Source organism: Diabrotica virgifera, chromosome 5 (genome assembly GCF_917563875.1).
Source record: "Diabrotica virgifera virgifera chromosome 5, PGI_DIABVI_V3a".
Classification (NCBI taxonomy): Eukaryota; Metazoa; Arthropoda; class Insecta; order Coleoptera; family Chrysomelidae; genus Diabrotica; species Diabrotica virgifera.
In genome coordinates this window covers 40,100,142-40,125,908 of record NC_065447.1, presented here as the reverse complement: position 1 = coordinate 40,125,908, position 25,767 = coordinate 40,100,142, and the positions used below count along the sequence as shown (strand labels likewise).

At 31.7% G+C, this 25,767-nt stretch overlaps 1 protein-coding gene across 1 annotated transcript in view; it reads right to left on the bottom strand.

Annotated features, from left to right (window-relative positions):
• Window positions 1-2,814: 2,814 nt before the first annotated feature.
• The window catches only part of LOC126885350 (potassium voltage-gated channel subfamily KQT member 1), a 267,609-nt gene continuing 244,656 nt past the window's right edge, over window positions 2,815-25,767 (bottom strand). Inside the window, exons 7-9 of the mRNA XM_050651907.1 lie at window positions 19,311-19,467; window positions 18,041-18,163; window positions 2,815-3,047 (exon numbers count right to left, since the gene is read on the bottom strand). Of these exons, the coding sequence (XP_050507864.1) occupies window positions 2,949-3,047; window positions 18,041-18,163; window positions 19,311-19,467 (379 nt within the window). The 3' untranslated portion in view covers window positions 2,815-2,948. The remainder of the gene's footprint in view (window positions 3,048-18,040; window positions 18,164-19,310; window positions 19,468-25,767) is intronic.

The following is a 25,767-nucleotide window of genomic DNA, read 5'->3' as shown; positions in this document are numbered from 1 at the left end:
TTTGTTAACAATATAAACATAATTCTACCATGAGTAAATTAGTAGGAGAATCCAACTGCGTTTAATTCGCATGAGAGAAAAGATAATAATTGATGGATTCGACCGTTACTTGATGGAAGTTCATACCGTTTTTCAGTGTTTTATTGTGAGAGAAAAGATAATACTAAAAATATTATACTAGTAGTCCAGCGCGCATCTGTTTTGAGATGGACGTTGAGAGGTGACTCAAATTTTTTTACAGAAGTTGCTTGAAAATATATCAAATAATAATATTTGAGTTATCCTCCCACTCAAAATGGTCCGGAACATTGTTTAAATAATCAAAATGCCAAAATATGAATGAAAAATTCGATTTTTTAATGGTTTTTTGATTATAACTTTAAAAGTATTCATTTCTGAGAAAAGTTGTACTGACATAAAAGTTGCGAAATTAAATTTCCTACAATACAAAACTGGTTCAAAATTTAAAAAACAGTCACGCTTGTTGCAAAATAGCAATAATTGCGAAAAAAAAACCATACAAAAACAAGTATTGGCATTTTACGTTTTTCAACCATTTGCGCTACATGTAGGACCTTCATATTTTACCCAGAAAAACTTTATGATATAATAAAACAACACTGCAAATTTCATTAAGATCGGTTTAACAGATTTTGCAAAATAAATTTTGCAATCCAGCTTTCGCAAAAAAAATTCATTTTTGAAGATATTTTCTTTAGCGGCGATTCGATTGAGGGTAAAATTGTACATAAATCTGCGCGCCTGCGCACACAGACAGCATGTAGTTCATTGCTAATCTTTCAAGATAGGCACGTATGTATCTGTAACCGTGCAAATAAGTCAATAAAAGAATATATTAGTGTTTTTAGTAAATGTATTATTTATTATAATTCTTGTGTTTTTGGATTTGTGTTTCTCTGTAGTAAAATAATAAAATATTATGTAGGCGTAACATTTTTACACTATTTGTCGCCGTGTTGTGTAATTATATCCGAAACTTACACGTCAATTACAAGGACCTCGCTGGAGTAGTTGGTAAGCGTTAGCTCCGAGATTGGAAGGACGCGGGTTCGAGTCCTGGGCGGTTCATATTTTTTTTTATTTTTGGTTGTTTTAATAAAAATTTTTTGAAACTGGTAGATAAGAAAGTTAGTTTAATTTTTAAATAAAATACAAATAACCTGTTAAGTATATTTACTTCGTTTAAATTACCTATATAATAGAAGAATATATTCTTACGTGCGTACAAAGTACACACACATTCTTTTTTTTTTTAATGTTGCAGGACTGAAAATAAAGCAGATAGCAAGTTGAATTTTTGTTTGCTTATAGGAGTGTACTGTACCTTTTATTTTCAATTTTCAAAATTAAAATCGATTAACTACCACGGCGTCAGGAAATTTTTTAAATAAACATTAATTATTGGTGCTACGCGCAGGACAGCGGCGTTCGATTTACACACGTTGATTTCCACCAAAATTTCTTCCAATCTTTATCTAATATATTATTTTCTTACTTTATATTTTGTTGTATTTTAATATATTAATTCCACAAAAATCAAACGTATTTTATTATTGTTTGTGAAATATTGTTTAAACAATTGCATATGTTTAAAAATAATGAATTTTTAGTCTCTAAGTTAAAATATATGAACAAAGAAAGTTTTTGTTAAAAAAGTATTATTTCAAAGGATAAAGTATGTGTTTTTATTTTGCAATAAACAAATTGATTTATTTATATCGAAATGTAATAAAAATTAAAATGTATTAATCATTATCAAAGGTCATAGGAATGCCCAATCAGAGCAAACTATCCGCTGTCCTGCGCGTAGCACCAATAATTAATGTTTATTTAAAAAATTCCTGACGCCGTGGTAGTTAATCGATTTTAATTTTGCAAATTGCAGATGAAAGGTTCAGTACACTTCTATACGCAAAAAAGTTTCAACTTGCTATCTGCTTTATTTTCAGTCTTATAATATTTTGAAAAAATGAATTTTTTTTGCAAAAGCTGGATTGCGAAATTTATTTTGCAAAATATATTAAACCGATCTTAATAAAATTTAAAATATTGTTTTACTGTATCATAAAGTTTTTGTGGGTGAAATATGAAGGTCCTAAGTGTAGCATAAATGGCTGAAAAACGTAAAATGCTAATACTTGTTTTTGTATGTTTTTTCGCAATTATTGCTATTTTGCAACAAGGGTGACTATTTTTTAAATTCTTAACCAATTTTATGTGGTAGGAAATTTAATTATGCAACTTTTATGTCAGTATAACTTTTCTCAAAAATGAACACTTTTAAAGTTATAATCAAAAAACCAAGAAAAAAATCGAATTTTTCCTTCATTTTTTGACATTTTGCTTATTTAAACAATGTTCCGGACCTTTTTGAGAGCGAGCATAACTCAAATGTTATTATTTGAGTTATTTTCAAGCAATTTCTGCAAAAAAATTTGAGTCACCTCTCAACGTCCAAATATACCAATATTTTCACAGATGCGCCCTGGTCTAGAGTTGTTAATGTATTACTAAATTTCATGATCCATCAGGTAGCAGTTAAATAAATAAATAATTGGTTTAGAAACCATCATTAGCTTTCTATTTTATAGATTAATCGATTCAACAGTAAGTGTCAACAGTAAAAATCTTGTTGTGACTGATATTCTACCGGACTCTCGGAAAATTTTGCCTATTTTTCAAAAAATTACCAAAGTTCATCATATGGCAAAAAATCTTTAATCTATAAGTACAGCTTTTTACAAGTATGACAAAAAATAATTTCTTTGTTCAATTATTTATAAAATTCACAAATTAGGTAACCAGTAGCATAATAGTTACCGATATTTTGACAAAAATCGTATTGTTAATTAGTTTAAAAGTACAATAAAATATTTTTTATTATTACGATATTTCTTAGATATGGTCCTTCGTATCAAAAATTGTATTTAAGCGTTTTCTTCTGATTTAATTCCTACTTGTTGGTTTTGTGCTAAAACGGTAATAATACTAATTACTGAATCTAACTTTTTTTCTAGTGATCCCAACTGAAAATAAAAAAGCTTATTAGTTATTTATATATTTTAAACAAAAATAATTCACTATTTCTGATAACAGCTTGATACCGTAATCAATTATTATAATAATAGTCTAGTAAAATAAAAATACACTACATGTAAATCAAAATGTAAATTCGTACAGGTTGAAACAAATTTTATATCAAAGTTTAGGTGGGTACAAAAGATATTTTCAAGAAAGTATCCAAATCATACAAGGGGATCATTATTTAAATAATTAAAAAGGGGTCATTTTTGCAAAAAAAAAACTTTGTTAACTGATGAGGTTATTCAGTTACTAATGAAGGTCTATAGGATTGTTTTCTGCAAAGCTGAGGGGCAAATATCTTATTTTACAAGAGAATTTGCTCTATGTTATCAGTATTAAACAAAAAAAAATTGGTCAAAAAATTTTTTTATTTTTTGAGATATTAAATTTGTTTATTAAACGTTACTCTATTTTCAATTGGAAAAACGCGGTTGTTGCCAAAGAAATATTCACCTGTATTAGATCTTATTATTTTTATTTTTATGTATATTTGTGATAAATGTATTGATAAATTCAAATTTCAATTAAACTTCCCCCTAAAATGGCATTTGAAAATTATTCAAATTTGTTTATAATTTGTTTTTTTAATAACGTCGCAAGGCATAAATATTTTGAAATGCCGTTTCGATAATTCGGTTCCTGGGAATTTTTCACTAATTAACAAAATTTTTTCTCTCCTTTTTTTTTCTTGGAGTTATATTACTACGGGCCCTTTTAGGGTTAAGTTTCATTAAGAATGTCGAATCTCTAAGTTGTAGATTCTAGGCCTAAAAATATTAAGATTGGTCTAAAATCACTTAAATAAAATGTGACTACTTACTGAGTTACAGGGTGTTTTATTTAAAAATTTAACAATTATTTTTACCAAGTACCTTCAAACTATTTGACGTATCGTTATCATACTTGGCATAAAGTGTGGGTACTATACAGTCTACCAAATTGTGATAAATAAAAGTTTCTAGCTGCTACCAGAGACGTACGACAGGGAATAGTTAATGATTGACCCTCCTAAATTCTACGCCACTGAGGGAATTACTATTTTAGCAAAATTTTTCGATTCTCCAATATTTTCTATGTAAATAATATACCTTTCTTAAGGTATGGTATAAGAAAGGTATATTATTTACATAGAATACATATTTACATAATATACTCTTTACTGGTAACGATTAGGTCATTAGTTTTCGAGATATTGGACGTTAAAAATAAAAGAGCATAGTTATTTTGATTCATTCATTCATTCATTCATTTTAAACTTCCAATATCTCTCAAACTGATGACTTTATCGATACCAATAAAGTTATTTACATACAAAGTATTGGATAATCGAAAAATTACGCTAAAATACTAATTCACTCAGTGGCGTAGAATTTGGGAAGGGTCAATAATTCACTATCCCCTGTCGTACGCCTCTGGCACTAGCTAGAAACGTTTATTAATCACAATTTAGGAAGTTGTATAATAGCCACACCTTCTGCCAAGTATGATAAGGATACGTCAAATAGTTTTAAAGTAGTTGGTAAAAATAATTTTTAAATTTTTAACTAAAACACCCTGTAACTCAGTAAGTGGCCACATTTTATTTAAGAGATTTTAGTTAAATCTTAATATTTTTAGGTCTAGAATCTAGAACTCAGAGATTCGACATTCTTAATAAAATTTAACCCTAAAAGGGCCCGTAGTAATATAACGCCAAGAAAAAAAAAGAAGAAGAAAAAACGACAAAAATATTTTGTTAATTAGTAAAAAATTCCCAGGAACCCAATTATCGAAACGGCATTTCAAAATACTTAATCCCCGCGACGTTATTAAAAAAAAAAAAAACAAATTACGAACAAATTTGAATAGTTTTCAAATGCCATTTTATGGGGGAGTTTAATTGAAATTTGAATTTATCAATACATTTATCGAAAATATACATAAAAATAAAAATAATGAGATCTTAAGAAGGTGAATTCTTCTTTGGCAATAACCGCGTTTTTGCAATTGAAAATATAGTAACATTTAAAAACAAATTCAATATCTCAAAAAATATTAAATATTTTTCGACCAATTTATTTTTAATTAATACTGGTCACATAGCGCAATTTAGACCGGAAAATAAGATATTTTATAGTGCTTATTTAAAACGCTAACAATATTTTTTTGCAAATTTGTTTTTAAAGTTTTATATACAATTATTTAAATAAATAGGGGGTCAAATTTAATTTAGTAAGTCTTATGTGAAACACTTACACTTCAACTTTGCAGAAAAAAATGCTATAGACTTTCATTAATCAGTAAATTACCTCAGCAGTTAAAAAAGTATATTTTTTGCAAAATGACCCCCTTTTAATTATTTAAACAATGATTTGGATACTTTTTTGAAAATATATTTTGTACCCACCTAAACTTTGATATAAAATTTGTTTTGACCTGTACGAATTTACATTTTGACTTTTCATTATTTTATTAGGCTATAAATAATAAATTTGTACAATCACTTAATAAAATTTTTAAAACGTCAACTTTGTACAGGATTTTCAACAAATACAACTAAAATAGTCCAGAGAAATAAGCTAAAAAAAAACCTGTTGAGAACTGCGAGGTATCTGACAGTTTTATGGACCCCGAAAACCAAAATCTCTATGTTGCCTGCAGACGATCCCTTGGACTTTTATTAACAATTTAAAGCCAAAAATGCACCAAGTCAGGAACTTTCGTCTACCAGTAAGAGTAAAATATTTTGAACGGTTTTAGAGGTAATTATTTATTATAACACGTTGATGTGCTTCTTTATTGCTTAGAAAACTGTTAGGACCCTAAACAAAGTCTTAATTTTCAATAAATGTCAATGAATATTGTAAAAGTAATCATAAAATCATGATATTGCGTGGAGATTTGGGTTATTTATAATGCTATAAATGTGGTGATTTCAGAGTGATTCAAGAATTAGTTTAATAATGATTTACGTAACAAGTTCCGAAAGTGATATTTTACGAGACGACTAGGAAGTTTCCAGGGAGAGCCGAAGGCGAGTCGTGGAATCCTGCGAGTCTCGTAAAATAACTTTTGGATCGCGTTACGTACAATATTTTTTCTGTAGCCGTTTTGTATGTTAAAAAGAATATAGGATAAACTTTACTTATAAACTTTTATTACACACTTTAAAGTTACCCCCGTGAATTCAACATTAGAAAAATCTAGGTACTTATGCATATTAATAACACAATTATAACAATTATTTAGAATAGAATAGAAATATGCTTTATTGTCATGAAAAATTGTACAATTTTATCGACAAAGCTTATAAAAAGTCAAGAAAACAAAACAATAACAATCCAATTTACTAAAATTACATAAATCGTCAATATATTTACAATAATAACAATAATGAAGTTAAACAGAAGTAATCAATTGCAAAATTTAAGTAAATTGCAAATGCATAGTCTACCTAAAATTTAATAAGTTTAAAAGTTAAGCTGCTGCATATGACACCCAAATATAGACAAAAACATGATAATAAAAATACTGCTTGTGCAAAGGTTACTGTAATTTCTTAGTTATTGATTAAGAAAATCTTCTACTGAATAATATGGTCTTTCAGATAGGTAGGCTTTTGTCAGTTTACGGAATTTGGGGAAAAATTCTGCAGATTTAAGTTGTAGAGGGAGATGGTTGTAAAGTTTTTTTGCGGAATATAGTATATATTTCTTTACTAACTCAGAGGAAGGGGTCGGCATATAGACGTCAAACGTAGAATTTCTCGTGAAGTAGTCATGATTAGGTCTTGGTGGAAAGACATGTAGATGTTTACGAATTAAGCAAACAGTTTCTAAAATATACAAAGATGGAAGGGTTAAAATTCTGTGATCTTTGAAGTAACTTCTGCAGTGTGTTGTTCTTCTGAGGCCAAACAGATATCTAATTGCTCTTTTTTGTAATTTGAAAATAACATCGAATTGGGCAGCTGTACCAGAACTCCAAAAAGGAAGACCATAACGAAGATGTGACTCGAATAAAGAAAAATATGTTATTTTGGAAGATGCTAAATTGAGTTCATTCGAAATAGATCTTATAGCATAGCAAGCTAAGGATAGTTTCTTCCTTAACAAATCGATATGGTGGGACCATTTAAGGTTGCTATCTAAAAAAATACCAAGAAATTTTACAGAATCAACGGTACTGATCTGGCTGTTATTAAGAGGTAAGGGTTGAAGGATTCCTTTATAAGACAATGCTACTGTTTTATCTACGTTAAACGAGAGTAAATTAGAGTCAGACCAGGTTTTTATTGTAAGTAGATCAGAAGTTATAGTAGCATGAAAAGTTGCAATATTTGAGTCGCTCCAAGTGATACTGGTATCATCAGCAAAAAGAAAGCCTTTTCCATCGATTTTTAAACTAGTGATGTCATTAATAAAGATAAGGAAAAGTAGAGGACCCAATACTGAGCCTTGAGGTACCCCACATACAATGTTTTTGAGACTAGAGTCTGTATCATTTGCTCTAACCAGTTGTTTCCTATCATCTAAGTAAGATTGGAACCAATCTAAAGAAATACCTCGAATTCCGTAGAAATTTAGTTTTCTTATCAAAATGTTATGATTTACACAATCAAAAGCTTTGGCGTAGTCACAAAAGACGGTGGCAGTGTGAAGATTATTGTTCAGTGCTTGATAAACCTCATGTAGTACAGAAAAGGCGGCATCAGTGGTGCATTTATTATTTAAAAAGCCGAACTGATTTTGTGATAAAATGTTGTTTTCAACTAGAAAGGACATAAGTCGGGCTTTTATGAGTCTCTCAATAATTTTGGAGAGTACCGGTAGTAGTGCAATAGGTCTATGATTGCAGGTATTAGATATTTCACCACCCTTATGAAGAGGAATAATGATGGCTGTCTTCGGGCACTCTGGAAATTTACCTTTCTCAAAGGAATCATTAATTAGTGAGATGAGGACTTCTAACACATTTTTTGGGAGATTAGAAAAAACTTTTTTCGATAGACCATCAGTACTACAGGAGGATTTGCTTTTGATACTATTGATTGTTTGGATCAGTTAAGATTTATCGACTGGTTTTATAAAGAATGAATTCGAGACCTTTCTTGAATTAGGGAGATAAGCAATGGGACCTTGTTGTGGCAAAATAGTTGATGTAATATTTTTACTCACATTAACAAAGTATTCATTTAGATTTTCAGGGTCTGGAAGGGAAATTATTTTAGCAGTGTGGGTTTTATTTCGAAGATCGTTTATTATGGACCAAGTTTTTTTTGCACCACTTTTTGAGATTCCCAAACGGTTATGGTGGTAGTCTTTTTTAGCTGATTTTATAAGTTTAAGATAGGTTGCCCTGTACTTGGTGATATATTCAGTGATAGAGACGTTGGTAGTAAATTTCCTGATATAGGGAAGAGAACGCATGTTCTTGGAAGATATTCGGATACCTTTAGTAGTCCAGGGTTTGCGATGTTTTGGCTTAATTGCAATTAAAGGAAATGCTTTATTGAAGATACAGACAAGCTTATCCAAAAAAGCACTGAAATTATTATCCACGTCCATAGCAGGAAAGCGCCACTCAGAGGTTAAGCATAAATTTTGGAAATTACGAAAGTTCCGGGTGGAAAAAATCCTGCCTAAACGTCGGGTTTTCGAGGAGGGTTTGCTAAAGATATTAAACTTCGTATAAACTGCTTCATGATCAGATAGTCCAGCATTAATAATTGTAGAGTGGACATCAAGAGGTGAAAAATCTGAGACAGTATAATCAATTATGGTAGATGAAGTTTTTGTAATCCTTGTAGGAGAATCAACGTGCATTGATATTGCTAGGAATATTAACAGAAATGGCAGTATTGAAATTAGTGTTAGACGTTTCAGTACTTTTACTATTTTTTGAGATATTAATTTGGTAACGGCCATTTTCACACACACGAGTCTTAACTGACAAGCGTTGTCATAATAAAAAGTTGATGTTATTGTCAAAGCCGTTACCTAGCTACCCAAAATCGCCCCGAAAGTAAACAAAGCGTCCCGAAAGTGAAAAAATTAGTCCCGAAAGTAGCTACTTTCGGTAAGAGTTGTGTAAAATGGTACTTTCGATTTAATAAATCATACCGAAAGTTTTATTTTCGGAACGGCTGCAGAAAAAAGTTCTTTTGCAATTACATGTCAGAGAAACTGAACCTGCCATGATTCTACGGGTATCATAAGTTTGCAGAGAGTTATTCAATATTTATATAAATAGTTAAAAAAAGTTAGTGAAATCTCCAATATTGCAAAACTTGACTGAAAAAACATTGCATTTTTTTGCTACTCCCCGGGAAAAAAATAATTTTGTATATTCGAAAAGCTGGCCGGTTATAACAAAAGCTATCCTGCGATTATTCTGGACGAAGTTATTCCCTTTTTTAATCGGCGGTCTAGAAAAATGCAATATGATCTTCAAACTCAAGCTGCAGAAGATCTCCGGTTCCTGTTGATAGATTTTGACGTTTCTTTTTATAATTTATATTTACTCTTTCCGTAAATTACGAATATACCGTTTGTTAATAAATTTAATATAAATTAGTCTTGTAAATTATTTAAACAATTTTTGGAAAATTAAAATTTTTGGAGGAAACAATAGGTATAGATCATTCACAGTTAAATTTACAGTAACTTAAATAAATATGCGGAACATGTAATTTAATAAATTATTATAGTTGTAGGTAAATAATATCGTATTGGAATATTTTAAATAATTTTTAATTTTATCAATTATTTTCGACAATTTATTGAACATTCAAATGTAAGTTACCTATTCCTATGTTTTTCAAAAAAAAAAAAAATGTTCTAACAATATCGTTCACTTTTTTTACGTCGAAAATGGTTTAAACAATTTACACCGGTAATGTAAAATTAAAACACCTTAAAACCGTCTTAAAACACAAACCACTCCGCTTACAGTAGCAAATCAAATCATGGAAAAATACCACATTGACCTGTCGAAAGCCGCTCCCTTCCCAGCGCAAACTACACTCGCCCGCTGTCTACCAAACACAGAACTGCGTCTTGAAAACCATAACGAGCCGAAGCACTTATCGTCAGACATTGTCCTAAGGAAAGCCGCCCTAGAGACGATACACACCAATTACCCAGCGCATGAGTGGCTCCACATCTACTGCGATGGCTCCTCGATGCCGGACTCGGGAAAAACAGGAGCAGGATATGTCTCAACGTTCTCCAAAGGCTCCATAGCTGTGGGTGCCCCTCTCACCAACTATGATGGCGAAATTGCTGCTATACACGAAGCCGCTAAAAGTCTCGAGAATCTCCAACACCCCCAAAAAGTTGCCTTCTTCATCGACTGCCAAGCCGCAATCCTCGCCCTGTCGACAAATCGATATACCGACTGTGTCCAAACAACATCTTGCCGCGTCCAACTATCGAACTTGCTTGAAAAAGGGTGGCTGATTACTTTACAATGGATTCCTAGTCATGTCGGTGTTGAAGGGAATGAAGCGGCGGATGAACTTGCAAAAGAAGGCACTACTCTTCCACAGCCCCCTAGCTTCCAATCGTACACATCAGCAAAGTCCACCATTAAAAGAGGAATCAAAGCGAAGATAAAAGACCAGCAAATACAAGCCGGTGCTGGAAAATCTTGGGCCCACCTAATAGAGTCACCAATCCCTCACAACTTGCCGAGACCCATCAGTGTAGCCGCGTTCAGAACAACTACGGGGCATGACTACCTGGCCTCCCATCTACATCGCATCGGCGTCCGTGAAAATGACAACTGTCCACTATGTAATCAGCCCCAGATGGATGCTGCTCACCTCCCAGAGTGCCCAGCCCTGATAACAGACCCACCCGAGGAGGATGAAGATCGCCTACGAGAAACGGCTCGTCTATACTGGTCAGCGCGCCGCCAAATGTCTAACATGCCAAGGGTGGGCGTTGGCTAGTAAGTAAGTAAGGTAATGTAAAATTAAATTTATTATCAAAATTCGCAGACTACAAACAAATTAAAAAAGCAACGGTAAAATCCATTAACAAAAATCAAAGATATAGTTTAGCGCTTATAGCCACTCTACTACTCCATGCTGGGCGAATTGGAGCTCCACATTTTGAAGCTTTGTAGACAACTCTGTTGAAAGCCAATCTTTTTTAAACGTTTTACCGTAAAACTTCAGTCCTTGATCTTTTAAGTTTTAGGTGGTTAGGTTTCTGAATTGTTATAAACATCCAAGCTAGGAATTTAAAAAAGTAGGACAAGTTTTTTTTTTAATTTTGAAAAACTGCTAGCTTTTCCTGTAGGAAATAAGTATCTATTATATAGGAGGCAATATATATGCAATTTATATTATACAATATATACAAGTTATTTCCCGACGCGTAGCGGAGGGATGTTAATTTTAGAAAAATACATTTTTTCGATAACGCCAGAAACACCAGAAGTTTGAAAAATTTTGACATTTCAAGTTACAATCAGAACAAATCAACTCACAGTCATTCTGAGTTTAGTTTTTCCTGAACTATGTTATTGCAAAAAAGTGGATTGGGATAAACAAATTGAATACCTTTCAAACTAATTGATGTAAAATTTAATCACACTTTTATCACTACAAGACCCAAATTTTCACGTAATATCAAAGTTGTAGTTCCATTTTTACAATAGATTTTAACATTTATTGAAAATTAAGAATTTTTAGGTCCTTGGTTCTCTGCGTTATTTGTATATTAACCCGGCACCTGCCACGTGGGCTGCTACCAGCACCCCATAACACATTTTCATCAAATATTTGGTATTTCAAGTTTGTTAACCGTGCTGTGTGTCATAGTAGCTTTCTATAATATTATATAGCATAGATCTGTTTGCGTTTGAAGTGGTTATTTAGTGTCATTCTGAACTTGTAGCTCTAAAGTCGAATCGGGGTGCCACCATCTGGCAGTTTAAGTTTTAATTTTTTTTGTGTTTTTGATAAACAGGTCAGATTTACATTTTTTATTGTAATAACTGATTTAAATTATTAATATATAGTTTCTATACTCAATAGATCTTAATTTCCTAGATATTTTACTTCACTTCATTTATTATGGGTTGGTACTTGATAATTTGCTTATAACACTTTTTAATTTTATTTTTTAAATTTTATAAAGGATTAGTAGTTAATAACTTAATAAAACATGTTTCTTTATATTCTTGTGTAACTCAACACTTTATTTTTGTTTATAAACAAGTAGATCACAGAAAATGTTTAAGGGGTGCTGTGAGCACCCCACGTGGCAGTTGACGCCTTCCAAAGCCACGTGGCAGGTGCCGGGTTAAAGAAAACATCGGACTATCATGAAGACATGCACTCCATATACCTCGAGAAGTGGTTCGACAATATTATCCAGGGTGTTAATAGTAACTCTGTCATAGTGTCGGAAAATGCATTTTATCACAGTCGCCTTGTTAACACTAGAAAGTCGGACTTAGCTTACCTACCTAGAAAGCCGGAAGGGATTATTTTGGTCCCACGTTCTTTAATCAATTAAAACTCAGTTTAAAGAAATTAAATCTACTCTAGACAATAGAATCTGATTTTATTTTTTACTTTCATTGTTTAACACATTCGCTGCTTATCAAAAACATTCGGAACACCATACAGTTTGCAGTTTTTGATATTTGCCACACATTGCCTTGTTACAACCGCGGCAATGATTGGAAGTATGATTTCCTTTACAAAATATTTTCAACTGATATTTTTGTCGTTTTTGGATAGTAACAGTGATAGTTGTTGGTAGACCTGGTGTTGCTAGGCGTAGTTCCAGATTTCGGGAGGCAAGGTATGGGGCCCATAATTCTTCACACAGCCGAAGAATAGACTTACAAAGACTGAGTCTACTTCCAGTTATTTCTTTATAAATAATCCATGCATTTATTGCTTCCAAGTCAAAAGTATTATAAAACACGTACATAGGCCATGGTCTTGAAGTTATTTTTGTAGTATAAAGACGCGTTATTTGGTCCTCTACACCCGCAATTGTATGTTTGAGTTCACTTGTGTTGACCAACAATTTTATTTTTATTACGTAGATGATCAGTACCAGTATAAGGGTAACCATTTCCAATAAACATTCATAAATATAATTTTACCCATCCGACAGGAATTTGAAAGAAAGGCTCGTCGAATTTCCCAGAAAACGATAATAACTTACACAGGGCCAATATGGCCCCTTTAGACTTCTATGGTAGATTTGTTAGAAAAACCATTTAATAAATTTAGTAAACGCCTGACAATGATAATATACATCACGTTGTAAACCGCTGCGATATTTATCAGTTTTTAAATGATAAAAACACAGTTTAAAATTATTTTGTTAGTTCCTCCACATTGTTATAGTGGAAACACCATGTAAACCCCGCAAACCTGACGTGAGTACCAAAAACCACATCTATTATATTTATATTAATAATAATATAACCTATAAAATATCCAAGAAATATAAATAGGACCAGTTTTGGGCCAAGATCCACACTGGTTTTTGAACCGGAGACAGGGCCGGCCTTGCAACGTCTCCAAAATTAATCAAACATGACTTCGAATAACACCATGAACACTACACAAACTACATCTCACATCTCATATTCCAGTGTTGTTAACACGTTTAAACAACCAACAAAAGACGAAGCCATAGTTCTTTCTAGTATTGAAGGAACCAAAGTTCAAGAGTACATCATAGCCGTCGGTTCAATAGTTGGTCCACGTAACGTATCTTTCGCTTCCAGAATAGCCAATAATAGAATATGTATATATCTCTCTTCTAAAAATATGGTTGATTCATTGCTGCATTCCCACAAATACGTCAATATAAAAGAAACTCAAGTAGAAATAAGAAGACTTATCACTCCAGCTCAAAGACTGATAATATCAAACGCTGGTCCTTCTGTTCCAACCACGTTAATTGAACAAGAACTACGTAAAATGACTTTTCTTAGGGTAGGAATGCCTGAAAGCGAATACAGCCATGTCTTGAGTTTTAGAAGGCAAAAATTTATCACACCTTTAGAAAATATGTCCATTCCCGATTCTTTCATGATCTCTCATGATAATACCACTTACAGACTATACCTTTTTATAGAAGGATTCAACTGTTCAAAATGCAAGACTATTGGTCACCAGGAAACAGAATGTCCTGACAATGCTAATACAATCACTTCTAATGCAACCACTTCTAATACAACCAATCTTGACTCAACCAATTCTAATCCACCCACTTCTAATACAACAAATCCTGACCCAACCAATTCTAATCCAACCACTTCTAAAGCTCTTCCAGAAACCTCCCAAAACACACAATATATAACAAATCTATCTTATAACCAAACAGAACAAAAACCTTCTGACAAAGCCTTAATATCCACCTCTAACGATCACCCAGCATCTTCCCAAAACATATTAGATCAGATCCCAGACGTACAGGTCTCTAATAACCAATTAGAATCTACCATAGAAACTGACGACATGTCAAGACCTACAAATAATACAAATGAAACAAACACTTTAAAAATAACAACATCATCAACTTCCAACAAGATCAGCAATCTTACTCCATTAGAAATAACACAACCTAAAATTATTCCAAATGTCACAAAACATCCAAAAAGGCTCATCTCATCGTCTCCAGAAATCAACGAAAATACCACACAGACCGATTCTCATATCTTCACTTCTCCAGTAACAAGGAAATCAAAGAAAAAAACAAAAACGTCTAAAAGAAATTCTCGACATGAACTTTTACTTTCCCTAGAGACAATTAAAGACAAAATCGCAAACAGATCACCAGCATTTGTCCTTAACTTCGACGAAATATGTGACTTTCTCGAAAACACATTAAACGCAAAACATCCCGAAATAACCTCAAAAAACTATTCGAACGAAACAGCCGAATTAATTCAGATCCTTAATTTTGTTCACGCTTATACCCACAATTCAAAATTAAAGAATAATATAACTCGATTAAGAAAGAAACTAAGCCCCAATAATTTCTCTTCCACAGAAGAGACCGATGAAACACATTCTCAGTCAGAACTCGAAAATGTCTAATCTAACCCCTATATATTACAGTGGAATATCAATGGGTTCTACACCCATTTAGAACAATTAAAACTTCTAATAAACGAAACATGCCCTAAGATCTTATGTCTTCAAGAAACCCATTTTAAGCAATACAATATTAATCTTCAAAACTACCAATGTTTTCCAAAAAATAGAATAGCACAACAGGCAAGTGGCGGAGTAGCCATCCTTGTAAGAACAGACCTAGAAGCTAAGCCAATCACATTAAGAGTGTCCTCAATTTCAAAAAGAAAGAAGATCCCATAGAATCACAGACGATGACCTCAAGACAATCCTCACCAAAAAAGTTTCATCAGTGTTAACATATTTAAAAGACATCAAATTGTATAATATTAAATTAAATTGTATTATATATTTAATGTAATACTTCGTATTGTCATATCCACTAATAACCCTGCGCGGTTGATGTGGTTTTGTGTTTTAAATAAAAAAAAAAAAATTTAGTAAACAATATGTTTTTGTGCTAAATAAGTCTTTGTATCAAAATATTAAAAGTCATAAAATATGAAATTATTATTGCCTCAAATAAAAAAACTACAATAACTTCAAATCGCAGCAGGGGCCAAATTGGCCCCTCCGACTTTCTAGTGTTAAACCATGATACAGCCAAAGCATAATTAGTGGCAATAATCAAGAGGAATCGTGGTATACATCGTCAATACATACTGTTGATTCAATGTCAAATTTATATTAGTTAAAATAAATTGGACTCAAATGGCCTGGAATAATTGGAAGAACGCCATTGCCCGTATATTAAAAATATATTGAATAAGAGATTAAAGTGATAATTTCATAGATTAATAATCAATTAGGTAATAATTAATAATTTAATAGATTAAAATAATTTAAATCACAATTTCGTTTTTGGATTATTTTAATCAGTTTGCACTAATTTATGCAGGCTATATCTTTTAAACGAATAGAGATTTTCGAATGGGACAAAAAATGATATATTCTATTTGTAATACACTTTAATATGGCGCAAAAAAGCATCCCCTAAATATTCATCCCTTAGTTACAACCCCTAACTATAATTTTTTTAATAGCACCCTGTACATTTTTTTATAGTTTTGGATGTGGTCTTCTATCGTATATTCAACAGATTTTTTAAAAATAAACTCGTTTCGTAAATAATCAAGAAAATATTAGTATATTTTTTATTTCTGTTATGTGTCCCAGACTAATTTTTCCAGGCTATATTTCTTAAAAGAATAGAGATTTTCGAATGGGATAAAAACTGATATATTCCATTTGTAATACACTTTAATACGGCGTAGAAAAATTATCCCCTAAATATTCGCCCCTTAGTTACAAGCCCTAACTTTAATTTTTTTAATAGCACCCTGTATATTTTTTATAGTTTTGGATGTGGTCTTCTAACGTCTATTCAACAAATTTTATAAAAAAATAAAATTGGTTGATAAATAATCAAGAAAATATCAGTTTATTTTTTATTTTTGTTAATTATGGTATAGTTATTAAAAATTAAAGTTAGGGTTTATAACTACGGGATGAAAATTTAGGGATGATTTTTTCGACGCCTTATTAAAGTGTATTTCAAATGGAATATATCAGTTTTTGTCCCATTTGAAAATCTCTATTAGTTTAATAGATATAGCCTGGATAAATTAGTCTGGGACACATAACAAAAATAAAAAATAAACTGATATTTTCTGGATTATTTACAAACCGATTTTATTTTTGAAAAATCTGTTAAATAGGCGATAGAAGACCACATCTTAAACTATAGAAAAATATACAGGGTGCTATTAAAAAATTAAAGTTGGGGGTTCTAACTAAGGGATGAATATTTAGGGAATGATTTTTTATACGCCATATTAAAGTGTATTACAAATGAAATAGACCAATTTTTGTCATATTCGAAAATCTCTATTCGTTTAAGAGATATAGCCTGGATAAATTAGTCTGGGACACCCTGTATATTAAACTTTCTAAAATACAGAAGCGGACTTTTTATTAGCAAAATAAACATTTTTATGAGGAGAAACAATTGGTTTTTCTTCGTGCCAAAAGGAGAGTTGCGGGTGTGAAAATTTTAATATTAAAGCTCTCACAATTTATTCTGAAAAAGTCGTATATAATGTTCTCTCAAATAAAGCAGATATTTTGTAAATTTTTCTGTACGACAGATATTTTCTGTCTGACAATTAAATAAGCAAAATTGTCAATCAAAATAAGTTATTTATTATGTGATTGTAAAAAAACGCTTTAATCTTAGAAATAAAAAAATATTTAAAAATCCACAAGGAAAAGTTTTCCTGTAGTTGGCTGTATACCATGTAATACAAAAAACAGTAAATCCTGTATAAAAGTTAGGTATATTTAAAAAACCCTCAAAGGGGCCACATCAAATTCACATAAGTAGTTTTCGACTGGTTTACCAGTCATCAATCAATGCTTACGTGCAATGTACATGCTAACCACCAAGGTAGTATTATGCAAAAATATGTGAGTCAAAGCCCAGTAAAAGTAGTCCGTCAAGGAAACATAGGTATAAAATGCTACCTTAAGCCCGGATGTTTAAAATATTATCTAGGGCAAATTAGATAATATATTTTAAACATCCGGGCTTAAGGTAGCATTTTATACCTATGTTTCCTTGACGGACTACTTTTACTGGGCTTTGACCCACATATTTTTGTATAATACTATCTTGGTGGTTAGCATGTACATTGCATGTAAGCACTGATGATGACTAGTAAACCAGTCGAAAACTAGTTATGTGAATTTGATGTGGCCCTCTTGAGGGTTTTTTAAATATACCTACCGTTTATACAGGATTTACTGTTTTTTTCTTGTTTTCTTTTTTTAAATATTTACCTGTTGCTCTACCCTGTACAACCTAGCACCAACGGTCATGTGTTTAACGTTTCCCACTTTGTCAATTCCAGCTAAATAGCTTCCTGGTTTACCCAGAGTTTGGTCTAATCTCCTCTGCAATTCCTAAAAACATTTAAACTCTTAAGAAATGACCTATATACTGATTAAAAAAATTAACTACAATTAATTACTTTATTATGCAATTCGAAAAAAACTCCGTTAAATTAATAGATGTTTCTTCAATTTTCTCTTCATCTTTTTCAGGTGATCTGCCATCAAACGTCGACTATCCTGTTTATGACTCTAAGTTCTTAGAATGAGCTCTTAGAATTCTTATTTCTCTATCAGCTGTTGCGCGAGATAATTATTTAGCTATTATATTACACCATTGTTTAATCTTGCGTAGCCAAGATAGCTTCGCCTTAACCGTCGTTTGGTTTCCTCTTTTCCCTATACGATAAGGTGAAGTAAATGGTACTTGGGCCCTTTAATTATGTTTCCAAAATATGTAATCCCTTTTTCTTCTCTTTATATAGTTCAGCAGTTAATATTCGGTATCCATTATTTTGAAACTACTTTCCAGAGTACACTGCATTTAAAACACTTATAACTTGTTCAACGTTATTGCTCATGTCACGCAATCATAAAATAGGAGCGACAAAATATCTCAAAACAATTTAACGAAGATTTAATTACACAATTCTATTACAAAGAACAGGTCTCCATGTTATAATTTCCTTACGTTATATTTCAATACGTGGTATATTATCTCCTCGTCAAAGTCAGTATTTATTTGTGTTTAACCAGCTACATATATTTTAAATTACTATTGCTGTTCACTTTTTTTAATAATAATTTTGGGTACCTTCTTTGAACCAGCTTCCCATCTGTTGTCCTTCTCCTTCACATGACACAATGTACAAGTGATATATCGTATTATCAAAATACTAATAGCTTTGTTTTACAAAATTCTAAATAAAACAGTTTTAAAGACAATTCATTCAACAATATCAGTGCAATTATTTTTACTTACATCTCTTACTACATATTTTATTTATTTCATTATTGGCAGTTTTACTTCCCCGTTATTTTACTCGTTCCCTAGAGAATTACTTTTCAAAATCATCCAGTTTAGAAATCGCTTTACCTATACATACATGTTTTTCAGTGGAAAAAATATAACTTTTACTTATTTTTTTACGGGAAAAGGACCTTAAACGTATTCTTTAGAAAATCTAGTTCAACACCATTTCTAAAGCGTACAACTTACCTTTATTCTGACCATCATGTTCAAATGACCCTGGCTGTATTGTTCGATGACATCTCTGACGTCGTACGGTTTTCTCGCCTGTTGAAACTTCCTCCTGGCTACGAAATATTTTATTTTCCGGATCGCTCGGATCGCATTCTTGTGTGCCTCAGTTAATCTGAAAACGAGAAAGAATGGCAGAATGTACACACACAAGTGATATTCTATAGGGCATGTCAACATCGTATATGGATATGTTTCGTATTAACAGAGCAGACAAATTTTCAACAACATTTTCAAGTAACAAGATGACAGAAGTATATTCTCTCGTACATGAATTTTTCGATTTGACATAAAAGTAAAATTTACCGTTTAAAATTGAAAGATGGGTGTTAATTTATAATTTTAAATGTAGATAATTTAAATAAAATTTAAATAATAACAAATAACACAGGCCAACAAGACAAATTTTTTTCTTGCTACCGAAAGAAGGCAAATAAGATTGATTAAATTAACTGTGCTGATTCCAAAAATATAATAGTCTGGGCTGATTATCGGAGAATAGGCCATTTTTGGGAAAAGTTATTTACCAGCAATTTTATTGCTGGAATCGAATCTTATTATTGTATGTATTAATAATATAGGTATGCAAAGTCCGCAGATAGTGTGCTACTTTTTTTATAAACAAAATGGCGCCCGAAAATCGTGTTTTTTTCAATTTTTGCTATATAACTCCAAAGATTTTAACTTTACACCAAAAACACTCAAATAAAAATTTACCGCAATTAAATTCTGCATAGAGACCTGTTTTTTCCGATTTACTTCGACGAAAACTTTCCCCGGAAAAAGCGGATTTTTCAACTTTAATTTTCAACTAAACTTTTAGATAAGTAATTGTTAATAAATAATTAAATAACTTGGTAGTGCAAAAGCCCTTTTCGTATAAATTATAATTCCAGAATCTGATGGAAACTGAATGAACAGCTTAGCAACAATTGAATTGTTAATTAAAAATTTACGGTCGCTATAATAACGACAATAATTGTGATGCATAAGAACAACTATAATTTTTTCATAAAGAGACACTATACCTATCTAATGTACTTCACAGAATTGAAATTGGACTATTTAAGCGGCCTCAGGAATATTTTAAAATTATAAACAATTTTTTGGCTTATAAACGAATAGAATATCTCGGGAAATATTAAACTAAATACTATTCTATCCTACTGCATAGATTTTAATGAAATTTTGGGCGTAGCCTCTACTTATATCCTAATTCAAAATCTACCCTATGCCGATGTGTGCTTTTATCTTGGGGGTGGTTCCCACCCCTCCTAAAAGGTGGAAATTTTTTGATTAAAATTACCACCGGATTCGATAGATACCCTAATTCTAAGCAAAAACTGTTCCATAATTTTTTTTGAAAACTCAATATTTTTTGAGTTATTGGTGGTTGAAAATTGGCAAAGAAAATCATTTAAACATAATACCTTTTCGCACGGTTTTTTGCGAATACCTTAAAAACTGTGCATCTAACTAAAAAAACTACATCAAACATTTTTGTAGGTTATAAAAAAACAAAGAGACACTTGCCTTTATAAATCTTCTAGTTATAATACAAAAAGAGATGTGGTAGGTAAAAATAGTTTGTTTTTTGGTACATTCTCAAAATGGTGTATACAACATGAAATAACAGAGAAAAGGTCGATTTTAGGTGAACAATGCTACTAATACCTTTTGTAGTGCTTGAGAAAGGTTCATTACATAATACTAAGCGAGATATGTTGCAAACAAAATTGATAACTAAGGTATTTTATGAAACAATGAGAAGTAATTTTAACTCCATCCACCAATATGTAAATGCAACGTTTTTCTTCTACAATACCTTTTAATATAGTCATATTTCTATGTTCAAAAAGTAAACGGGTTTACAATGAATGATTTTTGAAAAAAAAAGATAAAATTATACAGCTCATATTTAAAGTTGCTTAAAAATATTCCTTTTTCTCCTTTTAACTTGAAAATGATATCTGAAAAAATCCTACAATTTTATGTACCGATTTGAGCATGTAGCAAAAAACAAACTCTTCTTACGTACCATATCCCCCTTTGTATTTTAACTATAAGATTTATGAAGGAACGAATCTCTTTGTTTTTCTATAACTTACAGAAATATTTTACATAGCTTTTTTTGTTAGATGCATAGTTTCTAAGGTATTCGCAAAAATCCGTCCAAAAAGGTGTCATTTTTCAATGAAAATAACCAATTTTCAACCACGAATAACTCAAAAAATATTGAGTTTTCAAAAAATAATTATAGAACAGTTTTTGCTTAAAATTAGGTTTTCTAGCCTCTTCCGTGGCTATTTTAACCAAAACATTTTTCATCACCGAGAAGGGGTGGGAACCACCCCCAAGATAAAAGCACACATCGGCATAGGGTAGACTTTGTTTATTGAGCTATTCCCTACTTACTGTGAAAATATAAAAGAAATCGATGTTGTAGGATGGAATTCGGAGCCAAATACCCTCATTGATTACCCTATTTAGCTTGAGCAGATACCCATTCCAATGTGTAACAGACCACCACCTAAGTTGGCAGAAGATTATGTCGAAACTTTATCTGACGAACTATGTCATGGACGCTTCACACAGGATGTTTTAACTGATCTTATTAGAGATTAGCAACTTCCAAAGGAATCTTCCGAGTTGCTTGAATCCAGAATAAATGCAAAACATCTTCTTCATCCGGGCACCACAATATATACAGTGCGTCCATAAAGTAACGCATAAATTCAGTATTTTGGAAACCGGCGTCTTTAAGGAAAAATCCCGAAACAGGTCGATTTTTATTTTTAAATTGCAATTTTTTGGCATATATATTATACTAGTGACGTCATCCACCTGGGCGTGATGACGTAACCGATGATTTTTTTAAATGAGAATAGGGGTCATGTGATAGCTCATTTAAAAAAATATTTAATTCTCTATTCAATGGTATAAACATTAACATATTTATTTATACAGGGTGTCCAAAAAATTGTTATTTTTTAATTAAATTTATTAATAAAAAAGATAAATGTATGTAATTTGTTTAATTCTAAATACATTTTACTGCTGTTAAAAAACATAAAAATGTTTTACTTAAAAATTAAACACTGATTTTCGCTTAAATGAAAGGTTCAAATTGCCAAGAGGCAAGTTGGTGGCAGCTTCGAGATTGAATTTAAGCGAAAAGAAATATTTATTTGTCAAATAAACATGCTTTTCCTGTTTTTGACAACAGTAAAACGTATTTTGAATTAAATAAATTACAGACATTCTTTTTTTTTGTCCCAATTAATTGAATTAAAAAAAATTTTAACACCCTGTATAAATAATTATGTTAATGTTTATATTAGTGAATAGAGAATTGAATACTCTTTTAAATGAGCTATCACATGACCTCTATTCTTATTTAAAAAAAATCATCGATTACGTGATCAAGCCCAGATGGATGGCGTCACTAGTATGATATATATGCCAAAAAATTGTAATTTAAAAATAAAAATCGACCTGTCTCGGAATTGTTCCTTAAAGTCACCGATTTACGAAATAATGAATTTATGCGTTACTTTATGGACGCACTGTATGTGGCACCGTAAATTAGAACTTTATACGTAAATATGTAGTACCGAAAAATATTTTTTGTCGTTTTTTTCTCAGCAAGATAATATAGTTTTTTTGTAAAAATATGAAAGAACTGTTAAAAAATGGGTCTATCCGAGTATAAGTACACCATGACACTGGCGTTTGTTTATCCAAAGTTTCAAACCAAGTTTAAAGTATGTCCTTCTATAATATAATGGCGACAAAAATGGAATTATACCAATTGGGTGTTATTCAAAAATTAAGGAAGAATATAAAACAATATCGCTGGTGCTAGAATCCATCTCCAGATGGTGAATTTTCTTCTAAGACAACAAGGTGGCTATACAAAATATATATCTAATTATTTCTTATGTCTCTGTGACAGCAGGGCTAGGGAACAACACTGGTGTAGAATTAAATGGCCTTGTAGAGATGCTTTAGTTCAAGGACAAGCTAACGTAATTAACGAAGCATCAGTTAAACGTGATAAAATAATATTACCTCTATTTAATATAAAATTCTTTGCCGTTTCCAATAGTCTTTGCGTGGTGGCTGTATCGGGTCTTGTTTTTGACATATGCACCAGAAACAAGACCTAATACAGCCACAACACAAAGACTATTGGAAACGACATAGGTGAAAGTACTGAGAATAGTTACAGGAAATACGCTGAGTCTGAGATATGGAAAAAGGAGTGAAGATATTAGAAGACAATGTAACGTACAGTGTGTAAACAAATGGACACTAAATAGAAAAAAAAATGGAATAACTACCCAAGCAAAATGGGGGAGACACGTGTGGTCAAAATACCAAGAGATCAATTATTAATCGGTAGAAGAAATATCGATCGACCGCGCAAAATATGGAGTGACAACCTTCCATAGAGGTATCGATACGCCAATGAGCAAGCAGAATTGCTTATAAAGAGGAAGAAGAATGAGAAGAAGAAGAGGAAGAAGAAGCTTATTAAACTAGGGCTCAACAATTTGTAAAGGCCCTGTGTTAACTATGACTTAGAGTTTGGGGTTGTTGTCACAGCAATTAGAACTTTATCAAAAGATATCTTGAAACTTTAATTCATTACTAGATTTCAGTATAACTGTATCGAAATTTGTGAAAAACGTAAAAACCAAATATAAAGTTTACAATTTGGAAAAAAAATCATTTGAAAAGGTTCTGTCGTTTTAATTACTTTACTTGTAAATAATGGTCATACATCAAATCAATGTCATCAAAATAAAAATAGTGTGGGAAGAAACCCCTTACATAGAAGCCCCCTCACATATAGTGAGGGGAAGTCGGTATAAAATATTACAACTGATCCTTAGAGGCAAAATAGAGGGCCGTAGAGGTGTAGGAAGAAAACAAGTTTCTTGGTTAAAAACATTTGAGAATGGACTCAGATACCAAATGCTGGACAATTATTCCATATTGCAGAAGATCGAGAAGCCTTCGCAATGGTGATCGCCAACGTCGGATAATTCTGATATGGCACGTGAAGAAGAAGAAGTGGGAAGAAATGGAAATACAAAAGCGAATTATTCTACAAGTAAAAGTTTAAATGAAATTATAGTATCTGCATCCGATTCAAAGGTCTTGGAGAAGATAGGTAAACGACAAACGGTTACACTTTAGTGATGTGTAACTATTCGTTACAAAGTACTCGTTACTTACGAATACCGAAAGTAACGATTACTATACAGAGAGGCAAATCGTTACTTTGATTACTCTGATTACTTCGTTACTTTGTATCAATCTTATCAGAGCGAGTAACGACTATTGTATCTACTTTGATTACTCTGATTATTTCGTTACTTTGTAACAAGCGTATTAGAGCGAGTAACGACTATTGTATCTACTTTGATTACTTCGTTACTTCGTACCAATCGACTATTGTATCTACTTTGATTACTTTGATTACTTTGATTACTCTGCTTACTTCGTACCAATCGTATCAGAGGGAGTAACGACCATTCTAGTAGAGCGAGTCACGTATCTATTTTGATTTATTGATTACTCTGATTACTTAGTCACTACGTACCAATCATATCAGAGCGAGTAACGACTACGACTATTGCAGCTGTTATATCGGAATACCTATACAAAATACCTACCTACTGAGAAATACGATCCTCGATATGATTATCGGTACTCAAATACAAAAGTAATCATAGTAATCAAAGTAACGAATACTGTAAAAATGAATACTTTATACAAAATACTTACCTACTGAAAAATACGATTCTCGATATGATTACCGGTACAGGTACTCAAATACAAAAGTAATCATAGTAATCAAATTATTTTTATCCCTTAAACAGATCGGTGAAGGTCGTTATTATATGGGAATACCGAATACCTATACAAAATACCTACCTACTGAGAAATACGATTCTTGATATGATTACCGGTACTCAAATACAAAAGTAATCATAGTAATCAAAGTAACGAATACTGTGAAAATGATTACTTTATACAAAATACTTACCTACTGAAAAATACGATTCTCGATATGATTACCGGTACAGGTACTCAAATACAAAAGTAATCATAGTAATCAAATTATTTTTATCCCTTAAACAGATCGGTGAAGGTCGTTGTTATATGGGAATACCGAATACCTATACCACCTACTGAGAAATACGATTCTTGATATGATTACCGGTACTCAAATACAAAAGTAATCATAGTAATCAAAGTAACGAATACTGTAAAAATGATTACTTTATACAAAATACCTACCTGCTGAGAAATGGGATTCTCGATATGATTACCGGTACTCAAATACAAAAGTAACAAAAGTAATCATAGTAATCAAAGTAACGAATACTGTAAATGATTACTT